The sequence below is a fragment of the Triplophysa dalaica genome, chromosome 18 (assembly GCF_015846415.1).
Source record: "Triplophysa dalaica isolate WHDGS20190420 chromosome 18, ASM1584641v1, whole genome shotgun sequence".
Lineage (NCBI taxonomy): Eukaryota > Metazoa > Chordata > Actinopteri > Cypriniformes > Nemacheilidae > Triplophysa > Triplophysa dalaica.
The window spans coordinates 17,774,846-17,800,803 of NC_079559.1; the positions used below are offsets into that span (position 1 = coordinate 17,774,846).

Sequence of the window (25,958 nt, forward strand, 5' to 3'; positions counted from 1 at the left end):
GTCTTGTTTCTAAGCACTGAAAAAAACTGTTTAAAGCAGCCCCATTGAAGTCAATGGACGCTGGGCTTCAACAGAGTAATGCACTGTACGCTACGGGAATGAATGAGAAGGAAATCGAGTCAGCCGACCTAAGTAGCTGATTCTGAACGAAATTGTTTTCGTTCGAGATGAACGTGTTTAAAGCATTTTTAGTCAATACAATGTTAACATAATAGTACATATATTTGACCATTCATTTTTTGACAATTGTAGGCGAAGCTGAGCTTCCCTTGCAGTCTTAAAGAAATCGCGTCTGGTATATGGTAAAAACTATAAATTGAATGAGAACAGTCACCTGTAGTGATGTCAAGACTGTTTGCTGAGGGTGTCGTTGTGCGCATGCGCATTGAAAGTCTCATGAGAAAGCACCGCGCTGTTTGTTAAGAATATCGATCATCGATATGTACATGTTTCGTCCCTTTACATGACGTGGCCTCTTACATTTTATGTGGTAAGGGACATTTTAAAACAATACCAGCGGTTTATCTGTTATGAGGTGGAACTGTAATGAATTATGTCCGTAAACGTTACCTGCATTTCTGTTAGCATACATGCTACCAGGACAAAAGCAGCTTCCTACTCAGTGCATTTATATTTTAATAAATAACCCCGCCTAGACACTTTAGTTTTTTTTCTCTTTATCCCGAACGTAAAGTAAATGACATTAGTTTATAAAACGCGTACTAAACTGCAAGGTGTTAACGTTAGATGTGCAAATTTATCTGATGAATATTAGGAGCAGTATCTTCGGACCATAGATATTTTATCTCCACAAAAGTAATACAACCATAATGGTTATAACGTTACATAACAAACGCCGGACACTCCCTATCCACCCACATAATAATATATTTTAAAATAAAAAAGGTGGTAAACTGCTGTTATCCTCTGCCGTCATTAGAAACGTATTTATATTAGAGAAAGGTAAATGCATTTAACAAGTAAACAGAAACTTGATACTGATTATTATATTGATGATGATGATTCAAAGTGCACTTTTTGAGGTAGTGAGCATAAATATGTTCATTACATAATTACGTTCTTCCAATACTATGTGATGGGTAGCTGAAGTTGAATGGATTACTTGTACTGCTCCCTTGTCTTTGGTGGATACAGTTCCACCTGTAATGATGATACTTATATCCTTAAAGGGATCACACAAAAATGAAAATTCTGTCATGAATTACTCGCTCTCAAGTTGTTACACACCTGTATACAAACTACCATAATATATATTTTTTAAATGGGAGTCAACGGTGCACAAGAACTTTTTGTTTTCCTAAATTCCTGAAAATATCTTATTTTGTGTTAAACAGAACAAAAAATGTTACAATTTTTTTCTACCATAAAAGTCAACGATGCCCCAGAAATGTTGCTAGCATTCTTACAAATATATTTCTGTGTGTTATAAAGAAATTGATATAGGTTTGGAACAACTTGAGGGTAAATCTTTTTTTATTTTTTGGTGAACTCTCCCTTTAAGTGGAGCTGGTTAAACGGTCTAGCTTTTTTAATGTAAGGAAAGGAATTCTGACTGTATTTCTGTACTCTGAATTTTCAGTTTTTAACATACAACACATTAGCGTAAGAGATGCTTTAATGGCATGCTTTTAGAAAGGTTTTTTATACCTTCAGTACTCCAAATGTGTTACCATAATTGTAAAAATAATGGCTAGGTTGAGGCTCCAAAATGCAGTTTAAACGTTGTCTATTTAGGCAGCATTGCCGGATTTGATTTTAGCCATTTTAAAAGTGTTATTTAGACAATATGTTATCTTGGCAGAAAAAGGTTTGATGCCCTGTAATGCCTAAAGCTTTACTATGCATGTTTTAACTCGGCAGCCTTGTAATGAATAGCATTTGTTTGTTCTTTAATCGTTGTCTTCTGTGTTGTTTTTATATTTTGTAACTATTTGACTGTTTCTTTCATTTCAGTTTCCATCCAGTAATAAAGTTTGCTGTATATTTAATTTTATAGATCCATCTCTAGGGTGTTGTTTGAGCAGTTATACATCGCGATGGGTGCGCTGGGGAACAGTCGACGTGGTGGACGTTCGCCATCTTTGCTTGTGGCTGCTCTCATTGCCTGCATTCTTCTGCTTGGCTTCAACTATTGGGTCTCAAACTCAAGAAACATTGAGCTACAGGTTTGTAAAAAAAACTTCAAGACTAAAAAATTGGGTTCGTTTTGTAAATTATATGTATTATGCTTTATGTATGCTACAGTAGCAGAACCGTTATTAAATACACAGTAGTTGCACAAATGGTGCACAAAATTGAGGCCTATTATATGGTCTTTAAAAAATATGTCAAAAAATAAGTGATTTTTTCCACCAGAGCAAGATTTTGGAGCTGGAAGATCGCATGAGGCTGCTGGCTGCAGACAGAGATAGAGAGCATCAGATTAAGATGAAGGTGGAGGATGAGATGCACATGCAGAACAAGAGGATGGGGTCAATAGAGGAAACACATCGTAGACAACAGGATACCGCACTGAACAACTGGAAACAGGAGAAGGTATAAGAACAGGCCCTCTATTTATTCTTTGGACTTTATTCAGGGTGCAATAGGAATACAAATTTCCAAGCATGCATTGACAAACATAATTTAACAAGCTGATACAATTCCAAAACCAGATATACTTACATTTAGTCATTTGGCAGACGCTTTTATCCAAAGCGACTTACAGTGCACTTATTACAGGGACAATCCCCCTGGAGCAACATGGAGTAAAGTGTCTTGCTCAAGGACACACTGGTGGAGCCACCAGTGTGTTTTGGTTGCTGGGATCGAACCAGCAACCTTTGATTTACCAGTTCAATGGTTTAACCCACTAGACCACCATCTCCTACTTGATACAAGTGATGCACATTTGTTTATTTTAATTTACGATATAAATTACTGTTTAAATGTTTTGGCTGTTAAAGGTCCAATGTGTAATTTTTTTGAAGGATATATTTTGACGGAAATGCATTATAATACACATTTTAGCGTTTCTTTCCTTAGAATGAGCTATTTCTAAGTACATACACCGCGGGTCCCTTTACATTGATTTCGACATGTTGTCTCTACAGTATCCCTAAACGGACAAACATCTCTACAAAGTGTGTTTTGTAAATACGTAAACCCCGTAAAAGGGAGAGGTGGAGTGAGCCGTTGGTTGCAATACGCAACCTCACTTCTAGATGCCGCTAAAATTTCTGCATTGTTTCTTTAAATTGATAGTTTAAATGGATAAATTTATGACCCAAGGTGATTAATGAATATGACCATCACCACCTGAAAAAAGTTTCACCTTCATCATGTAGGTCACCTTTTTATTAAAAAAAATATTCTCTGTTATAGGAAATTCTGAAGCTCAACATTTCGTCCAGTGCTAAAACAATGCAGGAAATGAAGAGTAAGTCTCCCTACCTTGTATTTGTATATTTTATTGTCCTTTTAAGTGATTTATATCGTGAAATATATTTATTTATATGTATGTGTATCCATGTTTTAGATCATATGAAGAAATTATTGGAGGATCTAAGTAAGAGGCAAAATGAGCTGAAGTCCTGTCAAAGTAATGCGGACATGTTCATGTAAGTTCTCAAAATTGATTATACTTCATTATCATTCTGACGAACAATAATTGAAATGGCTGTTTGTGGCGAAATTGTGTAGGACTCAGTGTAACAAAAAAATTGCGACCATGGAAGAGAAATGCAATGAGAAAACTGAAGAGTCAAAACTAGAAGAGCAGAATGCTGAAAAGGAACCTGCACCTGTCGCTCCACAGGTAAAGCTATGAAACATCTAAATAATTGAACTGCTTCCATGCGTTTTTGTAAATTTGAGAACACTGAAAAGAGAGATGTTTGTTTCTTTTATGGCCCATCCATTAGTTTTTTATGCTACTCTAATTACCGTAACCATTTTATTACTAATTAATTTATACATAAATCATGAAAACATCGATGATTCAAGCATTATTATATACATCTTATTCATTATACATTTTAATGGTTTCATGCTGGTTATTTAATACTGAGCAAGAGGTTCAGATCCCTTAAACAAGAAGCAGTTCAGCCACCAACACTTATTACAATCCCCTCTTGTCCTCTCGATAGGATGTTGCCGGTTCTGCACAAACTTTGGGTGCAAAAGACAAAGATATTCCTGCTACAAACCATTCAGACAAAAATGGCAGCAAGCCAGAACTGGAATCACGTACAAAAGAAGTTCAGGACCAGAACAATGAAAACCTTGGTAATTTACCAAAAAACCCTATATCATGCATACACATTAATTACAGAAAATAAAAATATATGACCATGAAATTACCAAAAGTGGTATTTAAATATATTTTTGTAGATTTTAATTCTAATTACATATTGTTTTGATGTTATGACATCTCCAATGCTTAAAACTTTTGTTCATCACAGTTTAGGTATTTTTCCAAGTTTATGCAATAGTAATGGATGTTTGTTAAAATTGTTTGAGTAACATGTTCAGTTTCTTATTTGTAAAATGGTTGTTTTGAATGTACCCATTGGTGGGTAAATAATATCGGTTGCATTGTTGATCTATATTATCAATTTGTGTCACTTAAGATACATTTTTTGCTCTTATTATAAACAAAATGTTCTTGTTTCCACAGTAGACCTATGATTTTTTAACAACTTATTTTTTGCCTATCAGCTGCTGTGATTATAGGAAAATCAACCACCCCAACCTACAAACAAACAAATAAGAACCAAACTCTTGAGAGACCAGACAGTAAGAAAGATCCAGAGGCAGTGATGGACATCAAAGGAGAATCCTTGAAGACGGGTGGGGGAAAATAAACTCTAGCTTTTGAAGGAAAAAATACACACACACACACACATTATTCATTTATATTGTTTTTTTCAGATACTCTGTTGGATGAAGCAGAAATTATGGAGCCGAAAGATGATGACATCGGGCTTGGGAATGGGAATGAGGAAAAAGACAGAATTGGAGAAGGGAGGGAAGAAGATGATGTCATAATGTATGACAATGAGAGAGAGATAGAAAAACAGCTCTCCAAGATTAAAGGTGATTTTTCATCCTAGGTGTTTCTTCACCATTTCCAAAGGAAATGTCAGTAAGACATAATTTGTATTAACTGCAAAGTAAACTGTCATTTTATGTTTCAAACAGAGATGGCGATAGAGCAAGTTACGATATGCTTCTTTCAAATGCATGTAGGGCTATTTCTTGAGTTATAACAATTCCATGTGTTGTTACATAGATGAAAATCAAGATGCCGGACAGGATCTAGAGGACGAAATGGCCAACTATAACGGTGATGACGACAACCAACCAGAGTCTGAGGATGAGAAACAAGCAGAACTCACGGGGATGTAATAAACGCACACTCCTGATCACACAATGTGCCTGCTGATACACTCCCCCCAGATGGACTCCCTAACATATCATTGGCCGGAGTGACAGTTGTGACCCTTTCCATGGCTCGACAGACGTTTATATGATGGGAGGGTTAAACTTGCTGTAATGATGGTATTTGAATTTGTGCTGGGTTAATACTGCACTACTGTGTAATGGAGGATTTGCACCACACAGATTTCATGTTAAAACAGAAACTTTCATATATGTTACAAAGATAAGCCTGGTACAATATTCCATTACTAGTACCGACTTTAGATGAAACTTGAATGTAATGAACTTCTGTGAAATCAAGTTGTCAAATCTTGCCATAAACTAAAGATGCTTAGCTCTTGTACAAAACAGAAATGCAGAAGCTAATATATGTATGCTTTAAATGATGCTTTTATTTAATGTGACTTACATTCCGGGCAGGCTATACATTTTTATCTGTGCAATCCCTGGGAGTTGAACCCGTGACTTTGCTAGTGCCATTGTTGACCAGTTGAGCTACCAGTTAGCCACAGAAAAAACTTTTAACTTTAAATTGCTTTTGTTTTCTGTTGTTTTGATATTACTGTTTTGAAGCTGATGACATGATATTTGACTTCGTGAAAAACAAGAATATTTTGTAGATTAAAGGACTGTTCATCGAGCTGTCCACAAATTTACTGTACCTCATTAAATACAGCACATTCTAGTCTTTTATTTGCTGTAAGGTTGTTTCTTGTATGTTGATTTTTCATGTTAAGGACTGTTTTTAAAAATGTAGTTTCGTGACAAATTTGTGATCTCAAAATAAGAAATAAACATTTTATTTGCATTTATTTCTCATCTGTGCTTGTAATGGTTTACACATTTATTTGAGTCCACACCAACAGACAATAACATTAATTCTATTAGATGCGTGTGGGTTTTGATTACATTAAATTATTCAAAAATCGCATCTGAAGTCTGAATCAGATTTAAAAGAATACTGTAGTTCACCCAGAAAATGGACCCAATTTACTTTCCATAGTAGTGATAGATCTGGATAGAAACATACATTGTTTCTTGTTTATTTCATTTTATTATTCTATTTCATTTATCCCATTTATTACAATATTCATCATATGTATTCTTTCATTTATTTTATTATTCACTTCTATTCATATTATTTGTTCCTTACTTTCCTGTTGTTTAACCTCATTGGGAGTTGTATTGTGTCTTATGCTGATATGAGTATCCGTTGGTCTCCATCTCAAGGTCCATAATAATGTCAAGTTTTGATACTGTAATCTTGAATGGTTAAAAACACATATTGAATCTGTTTCTAGTCAGACGAAGTTTGGCAGAGCTTGACTGAGCATCAACACACAACTGAGATTATTCAATAAATCATTTGTCTGTCTATTTAACATCACTTTGTCTCCTGCCTGCTGTTCTTCCCTTCAGCTCTATATCTCCCTGGTGGTTGGGTTAAAGGATTGACTCACAACGGAGTTGATATCTCCAGGTGTAATTTGTTCCTGACGGAGAGAGATCTAGTGAAACTGGACTCAAAGTTTAGATCTATAAGATCTACAAGCCATATCTCATAGTTGGATCTATCATATGGCGTTGTCGGCAGGATGGAATCACAGCTGAACAACCGGACTTGTGACGGACGAGAGGTACGAAGGGAAACCCTGCAGGTCTTCTCCTCATCGTGCTGCTGCAACTGGGGCGCGCCTACAGCAGTGTGAGTTGGTTGTTTGTCATCTCCATCTATGCAAACGGTGGTGAGGAACCCAAAACTCCCATCGAGAAAAAAAACCTCAGGGGAACCCAGGCCCAACCAGGGGATTCCAGTTCCCCTCTGGCAAAAGCTGCTGCCTCTGCACAAGCTCATCAGTGCTTGCACAACAAGGCTTAATAAAAATATAAAAATTAAAGATTATCATTAACAATCTAATAGCATTTGAAATGTTGTAGAAAAAAACAAAGTTGTCGCGTCCTTTATCCAGCTCTATCCTCTTAGCACTTGTCAGGTCACCGCTTCCCATTCTCAGCTCTGCCATCAGGTCTGGGCATGAACTGCATCCTGCGGTAACCTTGGAACAAAGAGACAAGACTGGCTGAGAGTAGAGTACTGTTCTGCACTCTTTGATGCAACAAGTACATCATTTGTTGTTGGATGTGTTCCTGGTTCCGGTTGATCTAAATAATGCAGCCTAAATCCTCTGAGGATTAATATTATGGAGGTGTAGTGTATGCAAGATTAAAAAGAAAGAATCAAAAGTAAATCGGTACCGTGGTTTAACACTGTGTGTGTTAGGGGATTGATTCTAATTGTTCATTATGGGTATGGCAATGTCAGGAAACAAAACTATAGACAAAAAGATGTCTGAAACTAAGGGTGATGTAGAGATTAGACTACACGAAATAGCTGGGGAATTGTCAGATAAATTATCTGAATGTTTAGACACTAAACAAACAGAGGCAGAAATAGTTGAAAAATTTAAGATCAAAGCTCAGAAAGGTGGCATTTGGGAGCCTAATGACATCAGGACAGTATGGAAAAAAAATGAGAATGAGGAAAAGAGATTCAAGGCAGGTTCCTTCGACTCTTGTTACCTTGTCTAAATGGAGAATGAAAGTAGACAAAGATACCCATAACAGGGAGAAAGATGTTATGGAAAGCAAACTGAGGGGATTACAAGATAGGTGTGATGATTTAAAATCCCAGGTGGAAAACTGTAACAAAGAGAAGGAAGTTATGACTGTAGAAATAACAACTCTACAGGACAGGTGTAAGGAGTTCGAAGATCAGTTTGAACAGGGTAAAAAGGAGAAAGAGAAGCAAAAACCTTCTTCTGTAAAAGAACGGAAAATCCTTAAATCCTGTGATACTGATTATGACACAGACACTGATTCTGATGAATTTCAGGGAGCAAAGGTAAGACTCAGACCCTTGAGGGTTGATGTTATAAAAGGCCAAAAGAAAACTGAAGCTTATATTCAGAAAACAATGGATGGAAACGTGTTAATGGATCGTGAGATTCAGGGTCGTGATGAAGTCCATTACAACTATGTGCCTGCAAACGCCAAAGACGTGTTTAAATGGTAAAAAAGGTTGGGGATGTGAGAAAATATCTGTCAGCCGCAGATATAAGGAATGTGAAGAAAGCTCTTGGTGATGTTTTCTATGATGAGGGCATGGCAAACCCTAGATCAGAGATAGAAGGATGGAAAAGGCTTAAGATGTGGTGCAGAAAAGCACAACAGCAAAAGGTTGACTGGAATGAGATTAGCAGATGGAAACGAAAAGCTAATGAAAATGTTGAGGATCTTGCTGAGGCTGATGTGCATTTGATGTCGGATTCGCTTTTATTGTGCTGCATGACTTTGACAGGGGCTATACAAAAGGCTCAAAACAGGTTCAGGAAGCTTGGAAAATGCCCCAAGAGGGGGGGGCATAGTGTTGTGCCAGGGGAAATGGTCTATGTCAAGAAGCTGCAACATTCAGGCTTAGAACCAAGATGGGATGGTCCTTTTGTAGTCTTACTGGTTACACCTTCTGCAGTGAAATTATTAGGAAAGACTAAATGGACACACATTAGTCACTGTAAATTAGCTTTAGCTCATACTCCCAAAAATCGAAATGAGTCCGGCGAATCGCTGTAGGATGGAGTCGTGAGAAGAACCTTTTCTTTTATTGACTTGGGGATCACCCTCACGATGAACATAGGGGGAGGGTGATGGGTTATTATCTTACACCAAACTACAGCTTAGTCTTTCGGTCTCTGCATCTTTTTTGCAAGGGAGTCAAAATAGTTAAAATAGGGTCAACGCTTCAACACCGTTTGATGACATAATTTGTTTCCTCGAATGTGGAACTCCTCCGTCTCCTTTCTCTCTCCTTCTTGTTTTTACAGATTGTCAGCAGCCTTCAAGCAGTTTGCAGAGAGATTCAGGCCTTATCATACAGAGGACACTCTGTGGCGTCAACAACCTGCAGACCGGATAAGAGGGGCGAACTCTGGTTATGTGTCTGCATTTCAAGAACAAAGCCAAATTGAACTTCACAGACCACTGTTAGACACTCTGAGACTGCTGTCATATGACAATGCTGTATTGACTGTAGGTTTTACTTCAACTCAAGCTGACCAATGGGTACAACATCCTGAAATAAGACCAAGATGGACTTTAACTGTGTACACTCAATATTTGTTTTGGCCTTCAATTAATCCAGATACAGGGATTTTGACATTTAAATCACATAACTGTCATACACAATTTAAAGCAGAATCTAGATCAAAGCCAGGTCAATGGATGATTTTTAATTATCACACTGAAGGATATGAACCAAATTAAAATGGCAGGGATTTTGTTTTTTGTGTTGGTTTTCCTACCAAGCATTAGTCCAAATTCTGTCTATTATTCAGAGCTAGATGTTCAGAATGAAGTCAATTCAGCAATGACTTTGGCTAACGTCTATGCCAGAACTGTAATGCTGGGTATGTCAATATTTTCCATAAGCTGCTACTTCATGGCAATTGGAAGCATATCCATTACTATTACCTGATCTGATCTCTATTGCTAAACAAGATGACATGGGCGAAATAGGTGAGATTTTGGCTAATTTAGTACAAAAAACACCTATTCCTAAATCCATGTGTTGTGCTCCAATTGGAGACCCGAAAACCTCTGACAAATCAAAAACGTTATCGGCTCATTTGTTGCAAGTGTATGATTATTTAATTTTGAAACATCAAGATGATGTTAGGAATATATGGCCAAGAGTGTTATATTTGGAAGAAGTAGAAATACAGCCACTACAGGGGGGCCTAAATGGGTACACTTATTCTAGTTTTTGGAAATTCTAATTGTTCCAAATCACAAGGTAAAGCTGGTGCTAAATGCACAGTTGTTAAGACCATTAACAATTTTATATTCTCACAGATGTTTCTTTAGGATGGTCGATTTTCCTTGGAATACCCACCTAGAGGTTACAAGCACTATGTACTACTACAGAGGTTGTTCTTATCCAGATTAAAACTCATGGCATTTGCCTAAACATGATAATACTGGCTCCAATACCCAATTCGCAATCAATGTAAAATCTGAGGGCATTTCCTTCTGGTGTTTTGAAAGGAATGCAGGAAGTCAGTCTGACCCAAACCTGACTTTTCAGGTCTCTAAATGTAATATGACATTTATCACAAATTCAGCAGTCATTGCTCCTAATGGCACACACTTTGTTTGTGGTAACAAAGCCTATCCGTTCCTTCCTAAGGGATGGAGAGGAAGGTGTTATTTGGCTTATGTTTTATCAGCAGTTCGAGTAGTGTCAGAAGATTATGTTAGACATCATTTAATCCTGACACGTACTAGGCGTTCCCTTTCCAAGGTTGAAAAGCGGTTAGGGCGATTTGTACCATTCCTCGGAGTGACTGATCTACAAACTGATGTACAGGCATTACAGGAAGCTTTTGAGAAAACAGCAAACAGTACTCTTCAGTCTATCACCAACATCTCTGTTGAAATGTATGCAATGAGAAAAGTTGTTCTACAAAATCGAATGGCTTTAGATATAATGTTAGCCTCTCAGAGAGGAACCTGTAAAATAATTGGTATATATTCAATAATTTTGAGGAAGTAGTCCACAATCTAGCTCACTTTCTACATGAGCAGGTTGCTAAAAAGAACAAAGATCATGGTATATTCTCATCTGAGTGGGATACATGGTTCGGATTAATATTAGGACCAATCTGGAATCATTTGAAAGCATTTGTAACAATTGTAGTGTCAGGGGTGTTAATCATCTTGCTCTTGTACATTACTTTGAAGTTGTTTATTTGTTTTGTCAAAAGTACAATGCTGGTCAGACGACAGCACATTGAGACTAGTCACACCCCCTTTTCTCATGCTAGTACGCGGTATGGAAGAGAAAATGACCTGTCCATTTAAAGGGCATGGAGAATGGAAAAGTATGGCCTGATCATCCAAACTTTTTGTTTTTGTTGTTGTCATGATTATGAGAGGTTGCTTGCTTTTAATCATTAAGATTTATAATCATACATAATCTAATTATTTCATATATGATTAAGAGGGGGGAATGATAGATCTGGATAGAAACATACATTGTTTCTTGTTTATTTCATTTTATTATTCTATTTCATTTATCCCATTTATTACAATATTCATCATATGTATTCTTTCATTTATTTTATTATTCACTTCTATTCATATTATTTGTTCCTTACTTTCCTGTTGTTTAACCTCATTGGGAGTATTATTGTGTCTTATGCTGATATGAGTATCCGTTGGTCTCCATCTCAAGGTCCATAATAATGTCATGAGACAATGTTTTGATACTGTAATCTTGAATGGTTAAAAACACATATTGAATCTGTTTCTAGTCAGACGAAGTTTGGCAGAGTTTGACTGAGCATCAACACACAACTGAGATTATTCAATAAATCATTTGTCTGTCTATTTAACATCACTTCGTCTCCTGCCTGCTGTTCTTCCCTTCAGCTCTATATCTCCCTGGTCGTTGGGTTAAAGGATTGACTCACAACGGAGTTGATATCTCCAGGTGTAATTTGTTCCTGAAGGAGAGAGATCTAGTGAAACTGGACTCAAAGTTTAGATCTATAAGATCTACAAGCCATATCTCATAGTTGGATCTATCAGTAATTTGGGGTGAACTAGTCCTTTAAGGCATCTTAAAAAATGGACATCGACAAGAGACAAACAACATTCAGGAATCAATTCAATGTTAGAGATTGTCTGGCCAGAGATGCTTTATTGTGCATCAATGGAGGAAAAAATACTTGAAAGCCATCCCAACAATTTTGTTCCTTTATAGTTATGGATGGTATAATCTTGAATTTAGAATGATTTCTGTCCAACTTTTTTCTTTTGTACTATAGACTCAAGACTCGACTTTTGAAGAATTTAATGTAACCAAAAGCAACACTGGTCATCTATCTTTCTGTTTATGTTTTCAGAACATCACAGTATTGAGAACACATCTGAAATGCACAAGTTTTAATTCCACCAGAACATTTACAAACATTCAATTGTTTTGCAAGGATTTGCTCTCTTCTAAACATTAAGTTTTGTTTATTTGTTAATGAAACAGAAAAAAAAACATGGACCTCAATACACTATTGATTTTGCCAATACCTTCACCTGATGCTTGTATTAATTTTAAGGACATTGAAACCAGATGAATCCCATTAAAGTTATGGCTGGTATTTTATTCAGTGGCCACAATAAATGTTCAGTCCATGCTTTGAAGGAGTTTCTGCTGTAATCATGGTTCTTCTCAAATTATCTTCACTACAGGAAAGTATTTGTGTGCGGAAAAGTCGAATTCAGGAAGTGCCTGGATGGAAAGGAAAAGTCCTCAGTTATTTAATTCAGTTCAACTCAAATGTAGTGCATTTCACAATTTACTTTGATTTTTAAAATCTCAACATCAATTCAACATGATTTAAAGGACTGTTATTTTTTAAAAACAGTCCACCAACTGGGGAAGTAAAAAACTAGCACACTTGTCTCATTTCTAAATGTTTGACATTTAAATTTTGTGATGTTACAAATTATAATTCAATACTTCGTCCCCTTGGAATTATAAGGTTATATCTGACATTTTGGCCCCAATTTAGTTAATTACATATTCTTATTTTATTGCAACTTGTTAATGTTATGCAATCTTTTTTTTACGTTGTGTACATTTTGGGACTTCTTTAAAAAAACAAAAAGGATTTATCTATAGTCAAATGGAATGCAAAAACTGAAGCTTGTCATCTCAAATCTGCTCAGAATGCAGAAAGAACCTTACAATCCCAAGGCGAGGATTTATTTACAGTGGTATGTCTTTTCCATAGACCTCGATTGTAAGCCCACTAATAAATACATTGTTTTTGTTTGCTTTCGCAAATGAAGTACATGATTATTGATCACTGCCAATTAAGTGCATACAGCACACCAATATAACTTCAGAAATAAACCCTAAATATTTCTTAAATATCATATAATTACACATCTTGTACCTTGGTCTCCTTCTTGTGTCCTCCAGCCAGCAGTTTCATTACCACAATATTGGGTTTGGCCACTTTAAGAATGCGATTGACCTGCATCAAGACACCACAACCCCGAAAGAACATATAAATGACTTTTTAGAAAATAATGAACAATTTGAATAATCAAGGTCATTATTCAACGTAACCAGGCTTATTTCAACAACTGACTGGCTATAAGAATACAAGAATGTTTAATGTACCTCTGCATCTGGGCTGGTGATGTTTTCAAGTATGAGTTTGGCCTGCTGGAAATGTTTGCTGGCTGCCATGTAGAGATCCGCTGAGCGAGGAGGAGGATTGTACTTCTTTAAATCAGACATTTCCTATAAACACACACACACTTTGTTTACCGTTATATATGTACCAAATAATACCAACACACAAAAAAAAGAGTATTTAAACTGTATACCTTAAACTGTATATAGTGCACAGGAGGCGGTGTGACGACGCTGTTGAAGGGAGCGAAACGATGCTCGTAACGGACCTGCTCACTGTCCAGCTCAAACTGAGGTTTACGTACCTTCCTGTCCATATCGAGCGCTATCATTGTCTTGGAGAGGAAAAGTGACAGAAATATAAGACATATAATATAAGTATTTATAGAAGTTTCTTTTAACCAGTGTTTTAGCAGCGCAAAGATCATGGATTGATGTCATAACACATATAATCAAAAACAAATGTATAGATTCATTGCACTCCTTTGAATAATGCACACGTACATAAATGCATCTGCCAAAATGTACACATTTACTCACCTCCTGCACTGTAACTCATCTATTACATTATTGCATCTATCGCATAACTAACTGCATCTACTCATCTATTGCACTATAGCTTCAATAACTGCACTAACTTATCTACTGCACTGTAACTGTATATCTGCATCTACTCATGTATTGCACCTTACCTTTAATAACCACATTAACTCATCTACTGCACTGTAACTTTAATAGCTAATGTCTGTAACTAATGCACACTCAAGTCACTTGCACTATTGTATAGTCTATATTGTTATCTGTTCATAACCTCCTGTACATTAATGTTCACAATATATAGCCTTCTGTCTATATTGTTCATGGTACATACCGATTGTCATATTTTCATAGTACATGCCCATCGTAAATTATTTTCCTAATATTGTATTCTGTATTTATTCACACTGTATATCTGCACTTGCTAATTGCACTTCTGGTTAGACCTAAACTACATTTCGTTACACTGTACTTGTATATGTGTAATGACAATAAAGTTGAATCTAATCTAATCTAATCTAATTTAGTCACTTAGCAGATGCTTGACAGGGCACTTAACAGAGCATTCTAAGTAAACATTTTATGATGAGTTCCCTGGTTTTGGTGCCATTACCTTGTACATGCCAGCACACATGTTTTGGTAAGCTTGACTCATGCTGATCTCTTTACTCAAAGGGCGAACTGAGGAAACAAGAAAAAATGATGACTGGAGTTGGATGACTGGTTAAATGATGACAGAATTTTTAATACAACTGTCACAGTAAACTATAGGTACCAAACTTAACCCAGTAATCTGTAAGTGCACGTAGTGTACGATAAAGTGCAAGCGATGTTTTTCTTTCTATTTATTTTTAAAAGATCTGAATCCTACAGAATAATATGCAATTGTTCAACTTGGCAGCCTGTGAGAACCTTTCTTCTTCTTTTTGCTTTTCTTGCTGCTCCGAACTTTAAGCTGTTCTTCTAGAATTCTCTCCTCTGCCATCTGAGAGCTGTCCGCTCGACTCAACGTTGACATCAGCCATGCATACAGAAACTCAGATAGATACCTGTGTATATATACACAGCAACAGGGATAAACATATCACTACTACAGCACGAAACAGGTGGGTCTATAGCTTTAAAAATAATGACATTAAACTGTCTCACCAGTAAATGTAATAATACTCATGCATGCTGTACAGCTCCAGCTCAAAACCACTGAGTAGATACTGGATCATGATTCTCAGGTTGTGATAGAGGATCCAGGTGCCCAGACATGCCAAATGCTGCCTCTGAGGTTCCAGCTTCATCAGCAGGCCGTGAAGAGCAGCATCCACCTTCTCAGCCTAAAAAACAGCCGAAGATGCTGGATGATGCATCACAAGTGTCTCAGACTGCACAGACTAACATAACACAAAATGTCTAAATGTGTTGATTCTTGTTTAAAGAAAGCTGCAAACTGACAAACTGACTTCCTTCACAAACACACCTCATCCTGAAGGGTGGCAAACTCCTCCAGTATGTGACCCAGTTTGTCTCTCTGTCGTGCTCTGTTGTGTCCGTGAATCTGGATGAGGCTGCAGAATGGCTGTGGGTCACACCACTCTTTATTTCATTACATTCATACTATGTTATAATGAAATGGCAGAGATCTAGTACAGGGACTTTTTTCATTTTTACATGCAAAAAATGACACTATGTTTGTATGCAATGTGCGTTTGGAGGCTATTTTATAGATAAAAGATGGAAATCCCTAAAGTTTTAGGTGGAGATTACTTTATTCCTTTTGAAATTGATACCTTGTCCCCTCTTGTTCAAACCATTTCAGCCTCAATTATAATTACATGCACAAGAAAAATAATAACAAACCCGTGAGCAGTGTGTGACGAAGGAGTCAATGTAATCTTTAGCCTGATGGTTATTGTTCAAACTGCATCTGTGGAAAAAAACACCAGCACAATGTTTGTGTGATTCTAGGATGTAGAATACATCCCAACATAGATATTATAATAGAGATATTTTTTTATATTATAATGAATTGATATTGAGTATTTTAGCATCTTTTTTTTTTTTTTAGTCATTTGGCAGACGCTTTTATCCAAAGCAGGGGATATTACAGGGACAATCCCCGTGGAGCAACATGGAGTAAAGTGTCTTGCTCAAGGACACACTGGTGGTGTGCCAGCAACCTTTTGATTTACCAGCTCAGTGGTTTAACCCACTAGACCACCATCACCACCAGCATCTTGTTGGTATATTACCTAAAACAGATAGTTTACCCCAAGATACAAATCACGACATCGTTTATTCACACTCATTTCTTTCAAAGCCTGTTTCCTTGTTTCCTCTGTAGAACACAAAAGAAAATATTTTAAAGCGGCCATGCAACGGTGTGTCATGCATTCTGACTTCTTTAAAATGTTAAACGTGCTGTCTTCTCATGCTTAACATGGTCATCTTGTCAAAAAACTAGTATGACGTAGTATTTATGTGCTTAATAGCAGTATTTATGTGCCCCAGCGATCGTACAGGTTTTTTTTGAAAATATAAAACTGTTTCGCAACAATTTTTCTTATTCCCATAATGGACAATTCTCCCGGATAAGCACGCCTAGGCGGCAGCAAGGAGAGCAGGAGAAGGAGCATGCCGTCACTTTCACTTGTGTGCAGGAGAGAGAGAGCATACATTCGCAAAGTTCAGGTGTTTGATTGTTCACTACTTTTGGGTGATGAATGTTATATAAACGGTGGATATAACGCTGGATTTCGCGATCATCTGAAATTAAAATATGGAGCCATCTCAGCGCTAAAAGAAGCCTGACATGAACCGCATGCGGTAAGTGAAACTGCTGTCTGTCTTTTATTCACAACTGCTTGGCATTCTTTAGTTCAGCCTGCCCCCCCGCACGCGTCACATGCTGTATGCGTACAGCTGTTTCTATCTTTTATAAATGTGATCAAACTAAATACTCTTCGAAGATACGGAGTATGCAATACTACTCTATAGGTACTCAAGATTAATATGAGATTGTCAGAACCCGAACGTCAGAACGTGTGTTACTGCGGTTTTAAAAATTGTGTTCTCTGTTCTCAGAAAATTGGGTTTTCTGGTCCATACAATGGAAGTTGATAGGGGAGCATTCTTCTTTTGTGCTCTGCATACATACAGCATACATATTTGGAATGACATGAAGGTGACTAAATGATGCAAGAATTTATTTTTGGGTAAACTATCCCTTTAAAGCTACTACTAGCAACATACATAGAGTCAAACACTGGGAACATAATCCATTCATTAACCATCCATGTATCCAATTCATATATTTGATAGATCAATCGCATCCAGAATAAAAAAGTTTGTGTTTACATAATATACAGTGTCTGTGTACTGTGCTTATTCAATTTGTATTGCATGAGGCTGACCCGCTGTTAACTTCCGGTTAGTGTTTGCCTAGTGTCTTATAATATAACAATTTATATTTCATTTAGTTTGTGTTAATATTAATTTGTATTATTATTTTATTGTATAATCATTTTATTAAATAAACGATTTGTTAAATTTTGTTGTATGTTCATTTTAATAAATAAACAATTTGTTGAATGGGTCCAGAAGTTTGGTCGCATTGAAACAAACCATATGGTACATTGACATCTAACTGTTTATCAGAGTCTAAATCCAAGTATTGGACAGACAAGTTTAGACAAGTAAAGGTTCTTCTTGATTTCTTTTGCTTGTTATCAGAAATAATCTACAGGCACTCATTGTTTGTGAACGTGTACCGGACGTTAACAGTAGCCCAGGAATGCGCGCATGCTCAGTAACATTTGTTAATGTTGTCACTTTAAATCCGTCTATAAACACACACATGTGTAACATTTAGAAGATATCAACATGTTTTTATTTATATTTATAAATAATTTAAATTATGTATAATGTTAATAAATTTTTGTATTTTATATTTTTCTTAAATATATGCATGCATTCATGTTTTTTATAAACACAAAATTAATATGCTCAGTGCACATTTTGGATGCGATTAATGGTTTGACAGCCCTAATATATGGCTAAATGCTGCAATTGTCAGAATCAAGCACTCCCAAAAAAAACCTGTGTATATAAACAGGAATAATTAATGAGTTAAAGAGTACAAATGGTCACCTACTTTGTGGACAGAACGGGAGGGCTGACAAAATGTCGCAGTGCATCCTTGATCATGTCCTGTATCAGATGAGTCCCAAACACTTTCCTATTGTCAATCAGAAACGTGGTCTACATCACACAAACAGACAGACAAGAAATAGGTGTTACGGCTTTCAATTTTGATCCCAGAGCAGAGCTTTATTATTTGAGATGGCAGCACTCTTACCTGCAGCAATGATCTAGAAAGAACACATGGAGACTGCTCACTGAACTCACAGAAGAAATCCTACACACATAAACACACTCAGCATCACATGTATGCACTGCCATATCACCACTGTTTGGCTTACTGCTTTCATAAAACAGCTACAGGGTAAATAGATTAAGAACAAAAGATTTTGATTTAAATTATATTTTATTAATCTATCTAATTAAGTGGATTATACTTCCACCAGAAATTCTCATCCCTGACATGTAAACAAAGTTTTATATTAAAGCCAACATACTGTACTCAAATACTTAGCAAACAAAAACAGTCTACCATGTGTTTGAATATTTAATAAATGATCTGGATCATTTATGTATCCATAATTACTATAACCTGTGACTTTGGGGGTTTTTGCTGTAAACTTTCTCTAGGCTGTGACGTATGAAATTGGTTAGTTCAAATAATCCATCAGGCCCTCCCCTCCAATGTTCTCCTTTAGTGTAATTGGCAAATTATTTACCAAGATACTGTGCAGGTTTGCTATGTTGATGACTTCACAGATGGTTTTAATGCGCTCGATAAGTTTACTGAAGTAGTTGACCATTTCCTCTCTCTTGATAATCTTGGCATAGCGTGGGAAAGTGGGGGGCAGCAGACGTTGGTTAACCAGCGGCTCAAAACCCATCATGATCGGATGATCTAGAAAAAGAATGACACTTGTAAAATTAACTTCATAATAAACTAATTTCATTAGATTTGATTGGTCAAGGCTGTGAAGGTGCATTTAGTCATTTTCAGCTGTGGAAATTGAAACAAATTGTATTTTTGAGAACTAAGTTTCAAACCTTGTGCACCCATACAAGATAAAGTCTTGGAGTGAAGTTCACAGAGATATTATGTGTCACATGACCAGCTAATACTACTTCATACGGGTACCCTGCATTTTACATAAATTAATAAATTAATATATGAATAAATTAATTATATCCGATGATAAATAGCACATTTTTGAAAAGGCATGTACTAAAATATATTGAGCCTACTTTGATCATTGCAAGTAAGAGGTCTCACGTAAGCATAGCTTTACCTCCTTTGGTGGTGTCATTCTGTGACTGTATCCCATACTGGATGGTGGAGTGTATCGCAGGCAGTAAATCAGCTGCCTGTGTCATCAGCTTCTGTGCTTCACCAACAGCACTCGTCTTAAACAAGAAAAACAGATTGTGAAATGAGCCAATAAAAATAAGTGGTTGTTTTATGAAATGTGCATTGTTGAAAGCAGCTTTACAGAAAATGAGTGCCCTACCTCTTTTTTAGTGAAGGAAATAAGTGCGCTGAGCAGCAGACGGGTGAATTTAACACGGCTGAAGAGAGCCGCACACTGCTGATGCTGAATAGTAAAAGAAAAACAAAATCTCTGTGAAAATTACCACACAACCGTTTCATCATTTAGGGTCACTTACCCATTTCTTATTTCTAATTTTCTCACATTTTAGAATAATAATAGCAAATTGATATAAGTTGATATAAAAACAATGGAAAGTTAATGAGATATTAATAAAATAAATAAAAACTATGTATACTTTAGAATCTTATAAGTAGATCCGTGTTGCCTATAATTAGCAGAAATGTTATGTTGTCAGCTTTTAAACAATTATTTTTTGTTTTCGTAATAAAAGCAAGGTTTTCATATTTTTAAAAATAACTTTAGATCAGATTCTGTTCGAAGGTCATGCAGAAGTCTTCAGTTACCTTAAAGTGCTAGTTCACCCAAAAATGAATATTCTGTCATCATTTATTAACCATTATGACTTTCTTCTGCAGAACACAAAAGAAGATATTTTGAAGAAAGTTACATTTACATTTACGCATTTGGCAGACGCTTTTATCCAAAGCGACTTACATTGTTAGGAACCAATGTAAGTTAGTAACAGAACAGCACTGGACCCCATTCATTTCTATTGTATGGACACAAAACCAATGCGTGTGAATGGGGTCGAGTTAACAATATTTTTAAAAATATCTTCTTTTGTGTTCTGCGAAAGAAAGTAAGTGATATAGGTTTGAAATGACAAAAGGGCAAGTAAAGTAAATTATGACAGAATTTTTATTTTTGGGTGAACTACCCCTTTAACTTTTGTACGGTAGTTTATGTTTTGTCTTGAAAAAAGTGGATTGTATATTAAAAACTTGCATCCAGCTCCACTTCAGGATCTCTCTGTTCACCCTGTCGACTGCGTGTGCTCTGTAAGAAAGCAGAGACACAATTAACACGAGAGGAATCATGAAAGTAGATAAAGGCTTGAAATAGATCAACATACCTTTACTTTCCGTTGAAGTTCTTCCTCAACATCTTTTAGCATACCTAATAAAATGGAAATACATTTTCCCAGATTCAATGCAAAAGGATTTAAAAATTATTATTTTCACCAGTTAGACACATTTCTGCCAAAATTCAGTAGTCTGCAACCTTGCATAATAAAACAATGTTATTCAACATAATTGTAGATGTGTTGTGTCCCGAATTTTTTTACTTATAAATTTTAACTCCTCATCAAAAATATTTTATATAACTATAATATAACTTGTTAAAATAGTAAAATGTTACCTGATCGGTCTCTTTACTAACCTGTAACTCTCAAATCCGTTACATTATTTGCCATTTTAAAGCCGTATGTCATCGCCTGAAAGTCTTCCTGATTCAAACACATAGATGAATATTCACTGAACAATTCATAATATACAAAACAACAATTTGTTAAATTACACAAAATAAAAATACATGAATATAATAGATATTTTACAATAGATATCGTTAAAACATAATACAACAAAATATTACTCCAACAAGTAGAAAAACAAAAATGTCTTGCCTCCTCAAACACAGCGGCTTTGTTGACTTTCTCACGGGCAATGTCACATATTTTGAGGATGCCTAATGCAAATGCTTTAAGACCAGGGTCTTGAATCAGATCCGGGTTATGAACATACAGACATGTAAACACGGTCTGAGCGAGGGAATGACCTTCCAGCCATGTGATCTGAGTTAAAGACAACAGTAACAGAAAGCTTGTTACAGGTTTGTGAGACACAACAAAGTGCTGGTAAATTATATAATACTGACCAGACAACAGAAACATGTGTCCATGATCCCGATGAGCTCAGGAACACTCAGGTCTTTCACTCTAATGGCCTCGTCCTTCACAGAAAGAGATGTCAGTGTATACTTATCTCTGTAAAACAGTACACTGTTTACATTTATTATTTTATAGAAAGAATAAGTTCAAGGAAGAACAAGAAATGCAACTATATGCTTAAACAATGTATCTGTATTTACTACATAACATGAATCAGAAGGTTGGAGAGAAAAGGTTCTTTATTGCTCACTAAAATATTCCCATAGTCCTCATGCAATATACAATTTCTTTTCATTTCCGTTGCTTACTGGTTTTGTGAAATTTACCCTTTTAAGGTAGCAAGATCATGAACCAAATATCACGAGAGATGCATCATATGATAGCAGTACTACAGGTGCTACCTTAACGGCCTGTTCAAAGTTGAGAACTTTACGGTTAACTTGGTTTCCGATCATCCCCGCATCCATTTTAGGATCCATCATCTCAATGGCTGACATTGCCTCAAACAGACCAAATCTGCAGAAACACAAATTCTCCAAATGTAACCAAATTTCAAATTAAGTCCAAAAGCGTTTCTAAATATTAAGAGGTGTATGGTTTAAGGATAAACCATATCTTTTTGGTTAAAAAAACAGATTTTCTTCTGGATTTTTTTATTTCCTGTTTTTTTTGTCAATTTGAGGTTCTATGATTTCAAGGTCTTTGACCTTATTAAAAAATAAACCATCTTGTCAAAAAAAAACTGAATATGTCTGGCAGCAGGGGCACCAGAAATAAATGGTAAAATAACAGTTTTCCCCTGTTATTTTTGTAAATTAGTTTTACATTTTTGACCGTATTTAAAAAACACAAAAAAACTGTAAAATTCTTTGAAATTACACATGAAAAACCTGTAAAGAAAGCGACACAGTTGCTGATGGTCTGAATGCACCTTTATGAGGTAAGACTATTTAAAGGATACAGATTTAATATACTTACAGTTTATCATGTAGCAACTCGCCAAGTTTAAGTTCTGCAACAAAGAAAAGCATTTATTCAATTCAGCAAATTTACTATTGCATTTCAATACAGGTAAGATTCACAAACTAACATGCAAGTCTAATAAAACACAGAACATGACGGATTACATGAGGACTCATGGCTCATGTCATACTGTAGGAGGGAGCTGATGTATGATGCAGTTACAGTGGCATGGAAAAAGTAGGTCATTTCAGAACTATTATTAACCATAAATGGTAAACCTGCCAAAAGAAAGGAGTGATAAAGCAAAACATATCCAGAAACCAGTCATGCTGCCAACTTTACTTTCAGGAAATGTACTATCCAACACACAGTTTTAAACATTTCCCGTTTTCTTTCTTAGCCCATCTAGTCAGATAAAGTCAGATCAAGATAAAATGCATCACTCAAATGCACTGTAAGTCGCTTTGGATAAATGTGTTTCCCAAATGCATAGATGTAACAATAAACTGTACACAAGATCAAAGACCAACGATACTAGCTCATAAATTAATGAACAAAAAAATGACACTAGGATAATACAAAGTCTGTACACTGTGTATTTTAAGGCTCGGTGGAAAATGTCTATTCTGAGAAAGAGACAATTTTGCTACATATTTAGCCAATAAAAACATCACAGAAACTGTGTACTGTGACATTAGGCATTGTATTCAATGTAATACTTCTTACAGGAATAGTTCACTTTCAAAATGAAAATTCTAACATCATTTACCTTAACCACTTGTCATTTAGAAAAAATATTGGTAACCTGACCGTTGGCCCCCATTGACTTCTGCTATATGTAACCAAAACCAATGCAAGTCAATGGGGACCAAAAGTTTTCTGTTATCAACACTTTTCAAAATACCTTATTTTGTGTTCTGCAGAAGAAAGAAAGTCATACAGGATAAAAGGGCATGTAAATAATGACAGGATTTATATTGTGAAGGTTAAACTATTCCTTTAATGACTCTATTTGTCCAGCAGGTATTCAATATACAGTACAGGGGGTACTATAAAGACTAACTACATTAGTCGTTTTCAAATCTGACAGCTTTGCCCCAGTCCCACTGCCTCATGGGACAAGTGTCGACTGGACACAGTAGGAAGTTTAGAGTGGGAAAAAAATTCACATTTTGTGTTATTGATACTTTTATATTCTTTTCTGTCATCATACACAGTTGACATACCACATAGTAGGGAAGTTGGTATATTTGCACACAGAGCATCATATTACAATAAGACATATAAGACAGGGTTGACAACCATTTTTATCCTGCAGCAACTCTAAGTGCCTAAGGGCACAATGTTCTCTATGGGTTTAGTCTTTTTAAGATTTTACCAGCAAACTTTGGATTGTCAACACTTATTTTTAAACACTATGCCACATCCCCAGATAATGCTATTAGCTAAAACATTAAATCACACCTTTACAAGCTCCTTTGAAGTCTTGGGTAATGTCTACCCAGTTGGCATTGTTTCTCATCTTTTCTGGGATTCCTAGGCCCCAGCCTCCCTCCTCCTCCTCTACTGATGACTTCATCACCATGGAGACAGCTTCTAACACAGTAAAAATACATACATTTGTAAGAAAGATTTGATTGCACACGTTGCCAGTTCACAAGATACTGACTTAAATTTGGTAGCAGCTGCAGTTGACTTCAGACTGTGTGTCAGATCATACTGATCATACTTTAGCTTCATTTACTTGCATTACAGATTTAAACTTAAATTGTATAAATAAGCAATACAGTGCACTTGTACTATGCGAAAAAATATGAAAGACGAAACAGCACTGAACTATCGCTAATTGTCGCCTTGGAATAATCTGCATTCTGAGCTGTTTGTAGATAACAAGCTTAAAATATTTTGCTTTCTATTTCCCTTTTTTTTAAGTCCTAAAATGTACACAACGTAAAGAAAAAAACATCACACAATGTAAACAAGTCACAGAATAAGAATAACTCAATTTTGACAAAAATGTCACATAGAACCTTATTATTCCAAAAAGACGTGTTGTCGCAGTGTCTTCTTGCACATAAACAATTAACGCTAAAGTTTCCCAGATGACATTAGCACAGATACTGTGGTCAATTAGCAGTTTCACTTCAAAATGTATAAGTAACGTTACCGGTTTATACATACGTTTTATGTTTATAATACAGGAAGAATGAAGATATACCTTCACTACCAAAAGGAAATTTAAAAAGAAAATATATGAATTCCTTTTGATGGTCAGGCTTTATGCGCTATGGCAAATATTCAGCACTGTCGCCGCGGACGCCAGTGAATGACGTATCACTGTGCTTTGCATTGTGGGACATGTAGTTCTAGGTTTACAGCTATATATTTTGTTTCATTTAAATTACTAAGATTTAAATTACTCAAGGTGTCTTTTGTAGGCTGTGTAAGGCAAATCTACTACTCGTTAAATATATGTTTTTTAGAAGAGGCTTTATCACAGTACTTAGATTTTTTTAAAAGAGTATGAAAGAGTTTTAAAAGAGCCAATTGTTTGTCCGCTGTGGCAAGCCGAATTAGCTTTTAATCATGCTCAGGGTATTACATTTCGATATCAACAATTACATTTTTGATATTATAATTTTTGATATCAAGAATATAATTTCTACTAGTAACAATTGCTATTTTTTAATATCAGTCATTACATTTTCACTTGTAAAAATGTGAATTCTTGATATCAACAATCACACAATGCACTCGCTTAAATGTGTATTCTTGATATGAAGTAAATAACTTAATTCTTGATATCTGTAATTGCATTTTTACTAGTCAAAATAGACTGCCATTCAAATTCACTTTTCAGATATCAATAATGAATTTATTATATGTCAAAAATCTTGTTTCAGATATCAGAAATGCAATTCTTACTAGTAAAAATACATACTTTTCTATATCAACAATGAATTTGGCACTAAAAAAAAGGAAATTCCCGATATCAAGAATTCAATTTTCACTAGTTGAAATGCTCATTCTTGATATCTGTATTTGTATTTTATCAGTATGTTAGTATTTCTGATATCAGGAAATAGATTTCATTTGTTAAAGAAAACGACCATATTATTTCTCACAGAACTATACGGAAACATAATTGTTGTTTGAATCTAAAATAAATGTTTGTATATTTCTTTAAAAATGTTTTATTTTGAGTCTTTTTGGGATAAGCAACGTCGCTTACGTCTTACCGGAAAGAGGTGGAGCTACATTGAAACGCTGATCTCTAGATCATCATTGCGAA

General features: G+C 35.7%; 2 protein-coding genes across 5 annotated transcripts; one reads left to right on the forward strand and one right to left on the reverse strand.

The window, feature by feature from the left end:
- Positions 1-379: 379 nt before the first annotated feature.
- golm1 (golgi membrane protein 1) lies at positions 380-6,254 on the forward strand. The gene is made up of 10 exons (XM_056773485.1): positions 380-490; positions 2,018-2,186; positions 2,377-2,556; positions 3,385-3,439; positions 3,539-3,620; positions 3,703-3,817; positions 4,149-4,287; positions 4,720-4,851; positions 4,933-5,097; positions 5,294-6,254. Exons 2-10 carry the CDS (start codon positions 2,058-2,060, stop codon positions 5,407-5,409), a joined length of 1,113 nt encoding a protein of 370 aa, XP_056629463.1. The 5' UTR covers positions 380-490; positions 2,018-2,057; the 3' UTR covers positions 5,410-6,254.
- A 6,381-nt stretch (positions 6,255-12,635) lies between these two features.
- On the reverse strand, positions 12,636-24,989 carry naa35 (N-alpha-acetyltransferase 35, NatC auxiliary subunit). Of its 4 annotated transcripts, none has more exons than XM_056730066.1 (23): positions 24,885-24,989; positions 24,131-24,262; positions 22,682-22,715; positions 22,105-22,219; positions 21,691-21,765; positions 21,440-21,607; positions 21,196-21,262; positions 20,888-20,931; positions 20,761-20,811; positions 19,873-19,956; positions 19,654-19,768; positions 19,087-19,265; positions 18,585-18,644; positions 18,381-18,487; positions 16,088-16,154; positions 15,708-15,806; positions 15,386-15,564; positions 15,149-15,285; positions 14,850-14,917; positions 13,894-14,034; positions 13,685-13,807; positions 13,455-13,535; positions 12,636-12,784 (listed from the first exon to the last, which is right to left on the reverse strand). In XM_056730066.1, the coding sequence occupies exons 2-23, from the start codon at positions 24,249-24,251 to the stop codon at positions 12,725-12,727; spliced, it is 2,175 nt and encodes a 724-aa protein (XP_056586044.1). In that variant the 5' UTR covers positions 24,252-24,262; positions 24,885-24,989; the 3' UTR covers positions 12,636-12,724. The 4 variants fall into 4 exon arrangements, with proteins under 4 accessions (XP_056586044.1, XP_056586043.1, XP_056586046.1 ...); XM_056730065.1 differs by having other exon boundaries at positions 24,848-24,976; XM_056730068.1 differs by having other exon boundaries at positions 24,131-24,259; positions 24,885-24,969.
- Positions 24,990-25,958: the final 969 nt, after the last annotated feature.

Coding starts and splice junctions, on each gene's coding strand:
- golm1 (XM_056773485.1), top strand. CDS start 2,058: ATGGGTGCGCTGGGGAACAGTCGACGTGGTGGACGTTCGCCATCTTTG. Junction 3,621..3,702: donor AGTAATGCGGACATGTTCAT/GTAAGTTCTCAA, acceptor GAAATTGTGTAG/GACTCAGTGTAACAAAAAAA. Junction 4,852..4,932: donor AGGAGAATCCTTGAAGACGG/GTGGGGGAAAAT, acceptor TGTTTTTTTCAG/ATACTCTGTTGGATGAAGCA.
- naa35 (XM_056730066.1), bottom strand. CDS start 24,251: ATGGTGATGAAGTCATCAGTAGAGGAGGAGGAGGGAGGCTGGGGCCTA. Junction 22,220..22,681: donor GAGTTGCTACATGATAAACT/GTAAGTATATTA, acceptor GTGTTTCTGCAG/ATTTGGTCTGTTTGAGGCAA. Junction 20,932..21,195: donor AACGGATTTGAGAGTTACAG/GTTAGTAAAGAG, acceptor CCATTTTATTAG/GTATGCTAAAAGATGTTGAG.